This window comes from Bubalus bubalis, chromosome 18 (assembly GCF_019923935.1).
Source record: "Bubalus bubalis isolate 160015118507 breed Murrah chromosome 18, NDDB_SH_1, whole genome shotgun sequence".
Classification (NCBI taxonomy): domain Eukaryota; kingdom Metazoa; phylum Chordata; class Mammalia; order Artiodactyla; family Bovidae; genus Bubalus; species Bubalus bubalis.
The window spans coordinates 13,730,776-13,745,337 of NC_059174.1; the positions used below are offsets into that span (position 1 = coordinate 13,730,776).

Consider the following 14,562-nt stretch of genomic DNA (forward strand, 5'->3'; position numbering starts at 1 on the left):
TATTAATTACTGCCCTCTCTCCACCTCTGCAGCCCTGCCTGCGTGTGGAGGCCAAGCCTGCCCATCTGCCAGTCTGCATGGTCTGAGGGCACATGGCTAACAAGCTGCCAGATGGGCAGCCTCAGTCTCCTGAGCGCCAGCCTCCTGACCAGCCCCTAGCTCCTTCCAAGGCCCATGACCCCCAAGGGTTCTGGTACAACCTGACTGCATGTCTGGCCGCCCTGTAGGGCCACCCAGGGGGGGACCCTGAGCTCACAAACCAGCGTGAGCAGGAGCTGGCCAGGTCGTGGGGGCTGGGGAGGGGCCCACTGAGGGGTGCTGAGGGCCAGGAGGGGGGCAGCTCCCACTACCATGAAGACTCCTGAGGGTGCCAGCATGGTCGGCTGGGCACAGCTCCCGGTGAGGTCCAGACTCCACCCAGAAGCCTGAGCTGGCCGTGTGGGGCCGCTCTCTCCCCTCCCCCATTCTCAGGTCCTCCGCCCTCCGGGGTCCACTCCCAGGTGTCCCAGCCCCGGGGGAGCTGGGTCCTGTGCCCTGCACGTCCACGCAACCTCTCATTGCACCCTCATGCCCTCCCCAGAAAGCACCATCAGTCCCTGTGCCTGCCTGTGAGAGACATTAGACACGTCTGTGGGACACCCCCCCGGCTCGAATGGTCCCCCCATACCCACTCTGGGTCTGTTTCTCCACTCCTGATTCTGAAGTCATTGGGGACCCTCAGTCCCACAGATGCCCCCACCCAAAATCAGGATATCCCCTGCACAAGCCCCCTTTTAGGGAGCTCTGACTTAGCAGGTCAGTGAGGGGGCCCTGGCAGCTGAACCTATGTCTAGCTTTAAGTTCTTTCACTTTTATAAGATTAACATATAAATAACAGCTCCCCAGGCGAGGGCTTGGCATGTGTCCCACGCACATCAGTGTGCCCGCTGAGGGTCCCAGGGACGACTGTGACCCGGAATGCCACGCCCTGAGGGAGGACTCAATGCGTCTCCACAGGGGCCCCCATCAGGCCCATTTGTGGATGGGGAAACTGAGGCTCGGGGAGGACAAGTGTTCAGGATCTCAGAGCCTGACAGACAGCAGGGCCTGAGCCCGGGGCTCTCCAGGGGTGCCTCAAGCACCAGGCCCCACCACCACCTGGGAGATTAGAAAGTTCTGTAGCCACCTCATGCTCCCTGGGGAACATCATGTGGGCTGATCAGACACAGAAAGGGTGGCTGCCTGGGGTTTGAGGCTGGGGTGGGTTTGCTGCTCTGAGTCAGTGGGTGATGCCCTGGGTGCCCCAGCTTTGCAGCAGGTTAAGTGCGAGGACCATCTTCCCAACTCCCTGGGCTCTTCCTAGATGTTCCGGGGGAGGGGGGAAATTGGAGCAGCCTTGGCATCCCTGGGCCTCCGCTGGCCCCATCAGCAGTCAGGGGCCATGGCGTCCACAGGACCCCATGGAGAAAAAAGTGGGAGATGGGGCAGAATTGGAGAAGACATGTCTGGGCTTCTCCCTGACCAGGGTCCCTGTCAGCTCACCTGGAGCCTGCGTAGTGCCTTGCCAGAACAGCAGCCCTTATGCTGGTGTATGGTGGGGGGAACTCTCGGGGTGCTGGTCCCTCCCCTGTGGTCCCCTCCCCGTGTGCTCAGGGGGCAGGAGTGTGCTGGGGGCCCAGCCGGGAGTCTGACCCTCCCACAACATGGCAGGCAGCCCGGCTCTGCTCCATCTGACACACAGGAAACTGAGGCACAGAGAGGATGGGTGACCCGCCGAGCTCACACAGCCGACAGGGGGCTGGAGGTGGCCCCAGAGTCCTATCCACCCGAGGCCTGCTGCTCCCTCATTCGCTCCTCTTTGAACTGTCCATCCCTCAATCCTGGAGGGTGGGGGTCCCCCTGGTGTCCTGATGTCTGGCTGCAGTGCAGGAGCCAGAGGGTGAGAGGGGACAGCCTACTTGGTCGCAGCCCCACCACTGGCCCCGGCTCCGAGCCCTCGAGAACATTCCCAGACCCGGGCGGTGCTCTCCAGGCCCCTGGGGACCCTGCGTGTTTCCCAGACAGTGGCTCCAGTTCCCACTAAATGTCACTAACCCATCGACAGAGGAAGCCGCTCTCCGGGGCCGGGCGGAGCCGGTGGGAAAGAACACGGAATGTGCCGGAACAAGCCACCCCATCCATCATTGTCCCTGTCCGCCTGTGTTCCCAGCCCGCCCTGCCCGGCTGAGAACTGGCCACAGCCCCGCGCTCCCAGCCCTGGGGTTCTAGAACCCTCCATGGGAGGGGGCCCTTAGCATCAACACAGCCCATCCCCCACTGGTGCTGTTGCGGAATCAGGGTTCGCTTTGGCCTCTCGTGGTCTGACTCTTCCGTCACCTCATCTGACCCTCACAGAAGTGGCAGGAAGTGGGCAGGTAGGCCTAGTACCAACAGGTAACCCTGCTCCAGGGGCAGGGCCCTGACTGTGAGCCCGGCCTCGACCTGTGCACCCCACACAGCCCCTAGCCTGCTAGGCGGCCAACAAGGAAGCCCAGGGCCCAGAGGCCACTCTCTGCGGAGTCTCGGGCTGTGACCTGTGACATGCCCAGACCCTGTTCCTGGCACTGACCCGCAGGCAGGCAGGGTTCCCCAGGCCCGTGGAGGCTTGGCAGGGAGCCCTGCACCCCAAGGAGGGGCCCTGCTCCCCGGCCCCTGGGCACACTGCCCGGCCGCAGCCTCCGCAGCTGCAGGTGGGGACGAGGACAGAGCACCAGCGGCCCAGGCCCTGACGTCCTGGCCTCCGCCCCGTGCTGGGGAGCAGGCCGAGGTCCGGAAGCTCCTACCAAGGTGGGCAGAACGCTGGACTTTTCTGGAGGCAGAGGGGCGAGCTGGCCCCTAAGACACGTCACCTGAAACCATTACCGGGTGGCCCCTGCCTCTTGGCGGGCGTCCTGAGTGCCCTCAGGGACTTTTGTGACTGGCCGTCCCCTCCCTGCCCTCACCTCCCACGTCTTTGTCTGAATGTGACTGTCTTCCTCAGTGAAACAGTGTGCAGGGCAGGGCCAGACACATAGCAGGTGCTGCATAAACGCTGTGGAGTCAGGACCAAGAAGGGAGATGGCCCATGGATGGCAGGACAGTCCCGCCTCCCAGCTCCACAAGCACTCTTTCACTGAGGACAGCCCCGATTCCTCTGCCCTGTACATCGGCCAGGGACTGGAGGGAACCTCCCCGGTCAGGTCAGGTGTCCCCTGGAGCCCCGTCCCCGTCCTCCAAAGGTCCGGGGGTGGGACAGCAGCGGGCTGGTGTCAGGTGTCGGGAGCGAGGGCAGGCACCACCTGTCCCCGGCGCCTCCAGGCACACTCTGTCCTGCTCAGGCCAGACTCTCCCGGGAGGATCGCGGCGTCCCGGCCCGCAGACACTCTGCCCAGGGCAGGGTACAGCTGCCCGTGGGAGGTGCCCCTCTGTGAAGGCCGCACCTGGGCTTCCAGGATCCTGACCACGATCGGGGACTCCGCTGGCAGCCCTCTCCGGTCCTGGAGGAAGACGCCACTACCACTGGGTTTACAGATGGGGACCCTGACACTCAGAGTCGCAGAGAGCAATGGGCCTCCAGGGTCCGGAGACCACCGTGGCTCCCACAGTGTCCCAGCTCCCTGTGTGGCACTCGGGGCCTCACACAGCCTCATCCCGTGTCGTCCACAATGGCCTCCAGAGCCAGCACCTTCCAGGCTCCTCCATGGGTCCAAGCCCCAGGCCAGGTGGGCGTGGTTGCCCACTGAAGCAGTGAGGAGATCGAGGGGGCAGAGGTCAGGCTTCCTCCAAGGCCGCAGCTCGGTGAGGCTGCAGAGCCCTGACTACAGATTTCCTCTTTTCTCCCACTCTTTCTTCCAAGACCTTCTATCACAGCACCACCATGAGCCCCAGAGCCCCCTAACTACAACAGCTCCCGAACCTCCAGAAGCCCAATGCCACACTTATGGAAAAGACAGAAGGTGGGTGTGTCTGAGGGGATTCAGGCCTCACAGCGCTCAGGGAGGGTGCTTCAGGGCATCCCTCCTGGGCAGGACCCGCTGGAAGACACCCCCACATGTCAGGGGTGGACCCTGTGGGGCCCTGGGACCCCAGCGCAGTGTGCTCCAGCATGGGCGTGGTCCCCTGGCAGTGACAGCACGTGGAGGCAGGAGCCGGCTCCCCTGGCTCGCAGATGGCCCTCCTGAGCTCTGAGCATCAATGGGATCCTCCTGCGTCCACATGAGGGGTGGACACTGCTCTTCTCATGTCATCCCAGGCAGGTTTCTGGCCGTGTAACTGTTGGGCCAACCTTGGAAGTCATGAGCAACACAGCAGATGTGGGTAGTGCAGCAAGTCTTTCCTGAAGGCCAGCCCAGCCCAAGTACCTCTCTACACTGCCTCCACCCCTACTCCCGGTGACAGATTCACCTCCTCTGAGCCACTGACCACTGCACACCAGCCACTGCAGGGCCTGGGCAAGGTGGGACAGGCCCACTGCCAGCACACACAGGGGCTAGCAGAAGGGCGGGGGCAGATATTTCTGGGGGGGCATCTGAGCCTCCATATCGCTGCTTGGGGAGCTCTTGCCCCCAGAATACCCTCCCTTCCCCTCAAGGCTTCTTGGAGGGTAGATGGGGACTTGTACTCCTGGACCCTGGGGATCTGGAGCAAGCCAGGCAATCTCCCCAGCCAAGGGCCAAATTCCTGGGGCGAGGAGGGGCACGGACTCTCCTGGAGCCTCCCAGTGGGTGTGTTGGGGATGGAGGGAAAAACCAGGCATGCACCCCAGGAAGCAGCCATGACTCAGAAGGGACGGACAGGGCTCCCAGGCTGAGGCAGAGGGACTCAGGGAGCCCTGAGGACATGGGGTTGACCCCCTACATCAAGATGGGTGGGTCTGACCAGGAGGCTGACCCCTCCCTCTCCCTCCAAGGCCAAGGTCAGGGATGGCTTGTCTTTGATCCCCAATGCTCTGCAAAGCAATGAGAATTTTCAGGGGGGCCACAGCCCTAACGAATTCCAGGCGCTGGAACTTGGACCACTGCCCACATCTGGTTTCAATCACAGCCTCCGCCGCCTGATGAATCAGTGATAATACACACAAGGATTAGTGTTTCCCTCCCTTGGTCCGGGCGGCCCTCCCACCCCCACGAGTGCTCTAGCCACGTCCCCTGGATCCTCTGCCCAGCCCTTCCCAGTCCTGGGGTCTGACCGGGCTGCTGTTCCTCTGCCTGTTAATGCTGTGACCCTTCCCACTACACAGTGCTAGGCCACCCTGGTCCTCCTTCCCCCAGGGACCCCATGATCCCCTGGGCCTGTGGGTGACAACACCAAGGATGCTGGTTGCCGTGGCAACATCACTGGACCAAAAGCAAGGAAACCTGCTCTGTGACAGACTGTGAACTGGGGAAATCACCCCAGCATGGCCCAAGCCTCAGTTTATCCACTGATAAAATGGGCCCGTAACTCCTGCTTCTCAAGGTTGGGGGCAGGTGATGGGGGTAGTCTTAGACAAAGGACCAGAAGGGGAAAGGTCACCATGGTGCCTATGACAGAGAGGTTCTGACTGGCCTCCCTCCACCCTATCTCAGCCTCTTGGCCTGAATGTCACTGACTTTTCTACCCAGGACTCAGTTTTGTCACCTGTGAGATGGGGACAAGAGCAGAGCCCCTGCAGAGGCACAGAGGGATGGGACAAGCCAGCGAGAGGCTCCTCTGAAAGACCTGGGTGCTGAGCGGGGCCCAGCTCTGATTGAGATGGGCTGCCTTCTGCCGGGAGTGGTGTATATGCCTGGGTGCTGAGACCTCCTCATTCTGATAAAGCCCAGACAAGTAAGACCCGGGTTATAGACAGGGAACTGAGGCTCACAAGATGCAAGCCTGGGTCACACAGCTGTCACGTGGCAGCTCCCATGCGTGTCCAGCATTCTGGTTGACCCACTGCTGGGCTCAGGCAGGGTCATCACTGTGGACCTTCAGAGCCTGGCCAGAAGGGTGGCCGGGAGGGTCCACAAGAGGATGTCCTGCTGCACAGGGAGGACCCTCGCAGCCCCAGAGGGGACATCGCGGTGGCTGGGCTGCCCCCTGTACCAGCAGGGGATCACGAATCCCGCCAGTGCTGGGAGGGAGCCACCCTCCTGGACAGGAAGGTCCCTACCATCGAGATGCCACGGAGGTGCGGTGAAAGTGAGCCAGATCCAGTCTCACCACCATCCTCCAGCCCAGGGTCCCCTCAGAAGGGGCCCATCCTCTCCTGACCTGACTGTGCCTCCAGTCTGGGAGGCCCGGCTAGACTCTCCCGGGCGGGCTTGGGGCGTCTCCAACTGCTGGGATGCTCCCCTGTGCTCCACAAGGCTGTTCCCTCCTCACTCAGGATCGAGCCCAAATGTCCCCCCTCAGAGGACCCCTGCCCTTCTCACTGCATCACCCACTTAATTTCTTGGGGAGCACTTGTCAGCACCTGCCATCGCGGTCTGTGTGGGTCCTGTCTCTCCGAGGACACGGGCCTTGTCTTTCTGTGCACTGCGAAGTCCAGACCAGCGCCGACACCTGGTGGTCAGCGAGACGCTGCATGCAGGTGTGCTGACCGGCCTGTAAGAAACCCAGAGAGGCCCCGCCTGCCCTTGTGCCATCTGGGACCCTGGCCTGTTGCCTTGGAGGCTGTGGCGGGAGCCTGGGCAGAGCTTGGGTCAGGAGCTGCCCCCTGCCTGGTGGCCTCAGTGGGCAGCTCCCCCATGTGTAGGGCGTGGGGACCAAGGAGCTACTCTGAGCCTACCCATCATCAGTAAAGTTCGGTTATGGCGGATTAAGATATCCTCCACCTGGGGGTGGATGCATCACAAAATGGCCTCAGTTCTCCTCCCCAACTATACACACCCCTTCTAATGTGACTGCAGCTCTTCCTGCCCAGCTGCTGCTGCTGCTGCTAAGTCACTTCAATAGTGTCTGACTCTGTGCGACCCCATAGACGGCAGCCCACCAGGCTCTGCCATCCCTGGGATTCTCCAGGCAAGAACACTGGAGTGGGTTGCCATTTCCTTCTCCAATGCGTGAAAGTGAAAAGTGAAAGTGAAGTCGCTCAGTCGTGTCCGACCCTCAGCAACCCCATGGACTGTGGCCTTCCAGGCTCCTCCGTCCATGGGATTTTCCAGGCAAGAGTACTGGAGTGGGGTGCCATTGCCTTCTCTGCTTCCCACTCAGAAATGGGCTCAATTCCTTGCCCTTGGATCCGGGCTGGCCAGGGACTTGCTCTGGCCATTAGGATGAGGCAGGATGATGGCAGTCAGCTCTGAGCTGGACATGAGGCAGTCAGTACCTCTGGCTGTCCTGCTGAGCCTGCTGAATGGGAAAGCTCACTTGGGCGAGTTGGCCCAGCTGCCCCAGCTAGGGATCCAGGAGTGTGAGGGCCCGGCCACGCTCAGCAGAGCTGCCGACCTCAACCCAAGAGCAAGCCCTGCCGAGACTGCCCAGATGAGCCACCCAGTGGGACCCTACAGAGCCTGAAATCACGTGGTGGGTACCTTCACTTTGGAAACCACTTTTCAGCACCCACCAGCCTGAAATATCGTGCACCCATGGCTCAGTGGTTTGCTCTGAGGCAGGGAATCAACAGAAAAGCAGAGAGCCCAGCATTGGCAGCAAAGGATAAGAATACTCACTGGCCACTGTCACAGAGGTCCATCAGGAGGTCAAGGGGCAGATCCACACAGCAGAATACTACACAGCAAGGAAAAAGCACACACACAACCCCACACACAAATTTGTCAAATGTCACCAACACGTGGCTGAGTGAATGACACCAGACCCCAGAGAGGATGGGCCACGTGCCTCCACTTACAGGCATTACAGTCAAGGTGGTGGGCCCACGACCGGCAGTGACCCGGGAGAGGGGCTCAGGGCCTGGGGCAGGTCAGGGAACGCTGTCTGTTAACCTGCACACTCTGAACCTTCATGCACACAACGCTTTTCTGTGTGATGTGTTGTACTTCAAATAAAGAAAAATCAAAAGAAGTAGAAACACATGTAACTCCATCTTGCAAACGAACATACGTGCAGAAAATGACAAGAAATGAAAGGTGACCACAGCTCCTGGTAGAAGGCCGGTCAGAGCCATTATGCCTGTGCCTGTGTTTGCAGAAGGGGTCTGAGGGTTTGGTTGGGCCGAGAAGCCCAGAGCTTCAGCCACGTACAGACGCTCCAAACAAGTGGGGCAGGGGTGGGACTTCCTTCTCAGATGAGCTGGGATGGTCATGGAGCTGGGTCCGGGATGCCCTGGTGCTGAGCAGAGTTCCGAGGTGGGGAGGGTGGAGCTCGCTTAGCGGCTGGAATGGAAACCCTCCCTGCTCTCTGCCGGCCGCAAACGTGATCCAGATGTCCCCTGCTCGCCCCGCGGCTGGCGCTCGGAGGGAGCACATTCCTCACCCAGCTGCTGGGGCTACGCTGCCAAGAGCGGCTCCCGAGAGCTGGCGGGGGGGCACCCACCATCTGGGCCGCCTGCCGTGTGTGTGTGTGTGTGGGGGTGCCAGTGGAGGGGAGGCCCCCCCTCTCCCAGCACCTGGGCCCAGCACTCTGGGGCCCTCTCCTGTCCCCCCATGCACACCTGCCACCAAGAGGGCGTGGCTCAGCTGCAGGCTGGCACACCCAGCGAGTGTGAATGGGCTGTGACAAGAAACACGGTGGACCCTGGGTGGGCTTGAGGGGTGTGGGCATGTGGACAGAGAGAGTCACGCATGACTGAGCGGAGGTGGGTGGATGGCGGATGGGTAGGTGGATGAGTTGGGGGGGTGACATCCTGACCAAAGCATGACACAGAGCCCCCTCCTGGAGCTCAGTGGTGGGTACACAGGCCAGCCCATGAAGTCGAGTAGTAGTGGGGAAAGCCCAGCTTTGGGGTCTGGCAGGCCTGAGTCAAGCCGCGGCCTCATCACTTGGGTGGCCTTGGCCAGGCTTCCTCCTCTGAGTCTCCTCAACTGTACACTCGGGCCGACGTCACTGTCAGGATCAGGCCAGCGCCTGTTAAGCCAGCTCTCTGCTTTGCTCACATACACACCTGGCAGGGACGTGAGGGGTGGGGGACCCTGAGACCCCAGGAAGTGCCCCAGCAGATGGGGGTTGGGGGGAGCTCCTCCTAGAGCCAAGGACCACCTACACTTAGTCTGAACAGAAGACATGTCCCCCGAGGGGTTGTGGCAACATGGGGCAGAGCGTGGGCAAGCGCATTTCCTGGGGGAGGGGTGCGACCCCCAAAAAGACCGCAGGAGCCCCTGGAATACAAGATGATCCAATATGTACAGAGTGTCTCTAGAAGGAAGAAGAAACTGCCCTTGGGGAGGGGCAGCAGGACCCCCTCCTCTCGGCCTGCCTCTTGTACCAGCAGCACTTTTAAAGTAATTCCTGATTTATTGTTAAACTGCCTGCTGCCCACCAGCACTGTGCCCACCCCAACTCTGACCAAGACAGACAACTACAAAGTTTCACTTAACAGATACACTTGTCCAGATCACTTGTTTTCAAGAAGGAACTGACAAAACTCAAGGAACTGCTCGGCCAGGACGCCTCTGAGGCCAATCAGTGCTCAGATTCGCATGAAGCAGAAAGTCCCGCATCAGCGCTCACACATCTGGATCGGGTGCTCGGGAATCAGGGAGCCTCCTGAGAGGAGGAGAACCTGCACTTGTGTGCACGCCTGAAGCAGGAAGGGTGTCTAGCAGAGGCACAGCTTGGGGAAGTCGGGGCAGCGGGAACTCTGTGCACGAAGGTGGGCAGTGACCGGGGAGGCTGGGGGCTCTGGAGACCCAGGCCGCATGGTTAGGGGTTCCCCTGCTGGCATCGGGGCGCCACGGAAGGCTGACCTGAGTCCCAGAGCATTTTCATTGTTGGAAAGCATGCAGACTGGCTGCATGTCACCTTCAACTCCCCAGAGGAATGTTGCCAAAATATAAACTCATTGCGCTGCCCCTGTGAACACTAAGCAGTATTTAGGGCTGGTGGTTCATCCCACACGCACGCCCCTCCGAGCGCATCCCTGAGAGCGAGATGATCCTCCCGCCAGCCGCAAGCCACAGAACCGCTACCCTCGGTACACACGGCCTGTGAAGGCCCTGATGACCCATGATGGGAGACATCAATGCAGGATGCTGCCCCCAAGCTGGAGGGACCCCAAGTGGTGAGAGGCACCAGCTGGAGCAGGTTTGAGGTTGGAGCTGAGTAGGTGGTCTGGGCAGGCTTTGCTCAGGGGACCAGGGGCATCTCCGACTCTCACTCCCCGCTTTCATAAGGATGACCTGAGAGCTGGTTTGGCTCAGCTGTGATGAGTGTCAGCCCGACGTGGTGTGTCTTGCTGCCCACTGCGGGACCCCCGTGGATCTGGCGAGATGCCCAGAGACACCCAACCCCTCTTCTACGCTCTCAGTTCCTGGACATGGAAGGCCCTGCCCAGGGCCCTCCCAACCCGCATACCCAGGGACCAAGACTGGCCCAGGAGAGACTTCATCGCTGCAGGGCCCCAGACCCTCCCATCCTCTTGCCTCTGTCTTCATGGGTGAGGCTGGGGCCCCTGAAAAACTTGCGCTTCTTTTGGCAGAGAACGCGGTAAAAGTGGGAGGGGAGGCTGTAGGGATGTTTACATTTATGTCATTGTCATAATTGTATTCAAAGCTCACAACACTGGGGAGACTATCACTGCCTCCCTTCCCAGATGTTCAGAGAGGTTGAGGTCTGCACCTGAGGTCACACAGCACTGGTGCAGGCTGGAAACTCCTGAGAATACCACTGGCACCTCTGGCTGTGGCAACTCTGTCTGCTGCTCACCTCAGATACCTGCGGTTACTCTTATGACTGAACCACAGCCATGCCAGAGAGGCCTGGCAGCGTGGAAGGAGAACACCAAGCCCCAGCCTCTCTAGTGTCCTGGGTGCTGGAGCTCTGGGTTCCAAGCTCGGGGTGCCATCTTCCCAGGGCCCTTCTCCCAGGATTCCAAACAATCCATATTCCCAGGAACCATCGAAATGTTCCAGAAATTCCAATCGTATGTCACCCCAATGGCATGGCCCAGACCTTCCCCTGTAGGGGAGGCCAGGAGCCTCTGGGGTCCCAGACCTCTGGGGTCTGCCCGTTTTCACTGCAGAGAGCTATCTGTACGTTTGTTGAGTTCCACGGGCCATGTGCTTCACCCGCGTCACCTCACACAACTCCTGGAACCCCACTATCTCCTACTTTCAGAGTCAGCGACGTGTCCCGTGGTGAGCATGGCAGCTGGCCCAGCTTAGGGTTTTAGTCACATGGGAAAGGCATGCTCCCAACCACCCAGCCCCCACCCATGGTAACCACTGTTGACGGGTCTATGGACCCCTCTAGATATTTCCGTGTGAATATAACCCTCGGTATGTATACTCGCAAGGAAGGGGCAGCCACGGCGCATACCCGTCAGCTCCACAACCTGCGAGTTTTTCCGACGAGACCTGGAAGCTGTGTGCTCAGTCCGGCCTCGGGCTCCTCACCTGTCAAATGGGGAGATGAGCCCCACCCCCAGGGTTAACAGGAGCTGGAGAGTAATAACCAGCATACACAGCAGCCAGGCATACAGCAAGTGCCAAATGAGTGCCAATCTATAGACAGGAGTCACCCTGAGCACTCGCTTCTTGGAGGTCCTCCTTGGAGCCCTCTAAGAGGCTGACTCTGCTCTTCCACCCAGGGACACCCCCTAAAATGGACAAAGGGTTGGACTCCGGGAAGACAGGGGCTGCTGGCCGGACACCACAGTCCCCAAGCTGGCCATGTGATGGAGGAACATGGAGCTGCCACAAATGCAGGTGGAAAGGAAGCCCCCCTCCCTGCCCAGAGGAGCCCCTGGCTTGGCTGGACAGGGTCCCCTGCTATTTCCCAGCCCTGCCTCCCATCCTGCTGGGTGGTCTCCCTGGCCTTGGCCCACCCACCCAGGAGGTCAGAGCCCCCTTAGGCCCTGGGGATGACACCACAGCAACCCCCTGGAGAGGCATCCCTCTAAGCTGGTGTCCCCACAACCTGGGAACAACCTCCTTCCTCTGGATATAAGGCAAACAGAGTCCTCTGGAAGCAAACCTTTTAAGCAGATGTTTCCTCTTGGCACGCACCTCCCGGGCGGGGCCTACCGCTCTCACACGGAGGCACAGGGGAGACCGAGTGATTTCAATTCTTCTTTTTAGGAAGGGGGAGGAAAATATTTTAAAAAATGTGTTTTACAAGCCTGCTTTTGCCATTGTTTATGTAAACAGGTAAATTGTTTCCTGCCTCAATTAAAAACATCTGCCACATAAATGAATACCAATTAACTCATCCTGTTTTTAATTACTCTGTTAATTACACGCAGGCAGCAGAAAGGATGGCTGGGAGTAGGCGAAGCCGAGTGCACGCCCTCCCCCCAGTTGGCAAGGATCCGGACTGTGTCTGGCTCCTGGTGGATGAGGGTGGCAGGGAGGTGGTGGCGCAGTGCCAGCCGGGATTCCCTGATCTGGGGCTGCCGGGTGGGCACCTCCTCCAAGGGCCCTGGATGGGGGCCGGCCGAGGCTCCCAGCTCATTCTAGGGAATGAGTAGCCCCCTCCTGCAGGCCCTTCTGCCCTCCCCCTTCCCACTCTCACCTCCTCCAGCCACTCCCCTCCCATCACTGGAGAGGAAGGAAGGGCCTTAAGGGGGTCCGTCATGCCTTGGCCATATCTGTTGGGGGAGAGGGGGCAGCTGGAGATGGCGGCATGCACCCCCTCCAGGAAGGCCTGCCTGGGGCTGGGGGAGGGGAATACTGCTCTGACAAATGCTGCCTGGTGGCACCCTGAGCACCAGGACTGGGAGCCACCCCCGGAGCACCCCTCGCCAGCCCATCACCCGCTCTCCTTGTCCGTAGCCTTCACCATGGTTTGTAATTTCTCTCCCCTCTCCTGCTTGCTTCCCTGAACCCGGCCCAGGGCAGGCAGGCAGGAGGCGCCCGAACATAAGTCTCCAAGGGGACCTTATCCAGGGGCGCTCACAGAGGAGGTGTCATTATCCCTATACAGGGGGTTGGCTTGGGAGAGGCCCCTCTGAGGTGTCACCTGGTTACACCAGCCTTCATGACGGGCTGGACTTGAACCCAGCAGGAGCCCTACTTCCAGGATGTGTTTACTGCACTGTCAATATCACCAAGGCCAAGCTAGGGAGTCATGCTGTCTCCAGGGGCTGGAGCTGCTGGGCCCTGGGGTGCCCCCTCCCCCACTTCCCACAGACGCTCTCCCCACCCCCTCCCAGGTTACACGGCTTACAGAAGCAGAGGTGGTCAGAGCTGGCTGACCCTCACAGTTGCCCAGCTGGTGTGGTTGGTGGGTTTCCACTTGGCCCATCAGAGGTAGGCAGCAGAGCATCTCTGTGAGAATGATGCCACTGCCTGAGCTGGGCTCAAAGGGAAAGGTGTGCCTGACATTGATTGGTGATGTCTGCTACAGCCATTGGAGTGTGCAGATTGATTCGCCATGTCTGCCAGTCGCATCACATATGGAGTAATAGGGAGGTACCAGGATCCAGTCCACGTTCACAAACAGTGCTCCAGAACAGAGAACAGTCTGCCTCTCCTACTGCCTGTGGGCACCTGCTCAGGGGGCTGCCTGCACCAGTCTTCTCTGAGACATGGGTCAACAGTCCACAGTTGGACAGGCCAGAGTCCAGGGGCCAACCCCTTCCAGGCCAGGTCCCAACTCACAGTCCCCACCCGGAATCCTGTCCCAACCTTGGAGCAGGGCTGGGGAACAGCAAGTACCAAGTGATCCACAGTTTATTAACTCATTTAATCCTTCTAACAGCCCCATGAAGCTTTTCTGTTATTTAATACTAACAGCGAAATGTAAAACATGTTATTACACCCATGTTACAGGTGGAACAACTCACAGGTTCAGTAACTGCGTGTCGCATGGCTGGAAAGGGCAGGGCTGTGGGTCTGACCCCATCGTGCAGACATGCACAGGTCTGGCGTGAACTCACCCTGCTGCCCGGACCCAACCCACCCCTCCAGATTTCCAGTCTCCCAGACAAGCAACCAGGGGCAGGCATGGCCTCCAGGTTTGAGTTGGGCATTGCCCAGTTTCTGGCCATAGGCTGTGAGCGAGTCCCTCCACTTGGCTTGGTCTCAGCATTTTCCCCTGGAAGAGGGGGGACGCTCACCCTGCCTCGCAGCACTGGCATGAGCATACTGGGGCTTTCCTGCCAGCCTCTCTGCCCACCGCTCCCCTCCTGCCTCTCCTTCCAGGCAACCCACCAGGCTGAACACCAGCATGTAGCTGGGTAGTCTCCTGAGCTGCTAGAGGCCAAGGCCAGCGTGGGTCAGGGCCTGCCCTGCAAGCTGTTGGGGAGCCTGCACCTCAGCCTTGCCTGGTGGGGGTCCCTTTCAACATCCATCAGTCATCCAGATTCTGGGCCATTCTCTCTGGGGCCTTTTAGCCACTTTCAGCCATAAGACATGTCTAATAGTAGCTTCTGCAGCATGCTGGGCAGCTGGGTCTGGTGTGGGGAGCCGCGTGCTGGCCCACCTGACCACGTCTCCACACCTGGGGCTCACTGAGGAGCAGCCGGGAGCAAAGCCAGCTCCAGGG

The 14,562-nt window shown here is 60.1% G+C and overlaps 1 protein-coding gene across 11 annotated transcripts in view; it reads right to left on the reverse strand.

The window, feature by feature from the left end:
• Positions 1 to 14,562, reverse strand: part of CBFA2T3 (CBFA2/RUNX1 partner transcriptional co-repressor 3) — a 79,660-nt gene that overhangs the window by 24,379 nt on the left and 40,719 nt on the right. For 2 of the 11 annotated variants that reach the window (XM_025268527.3, XM_025268526.3), the window contains exon 1: positions 6,434 to 6,997. The exons of 8 other annotated variants lie outside the window; for them this stretch is intronic. In XM_025268527.3, the coding sequence (XP_025124312.2) occupies positions 6,434 to 6,605 (172 nt within the window). In that variant the 5' untranslated portion in view covers positions 6,606 to 6,997. Of the gene's footprint in view, positions 1 to 6,433; positions 6,999 to 14,562 lie in introns of those variants that run through there. One more of the 11 variants, XM_025268528.3, reaches the window with a different exon arrangement.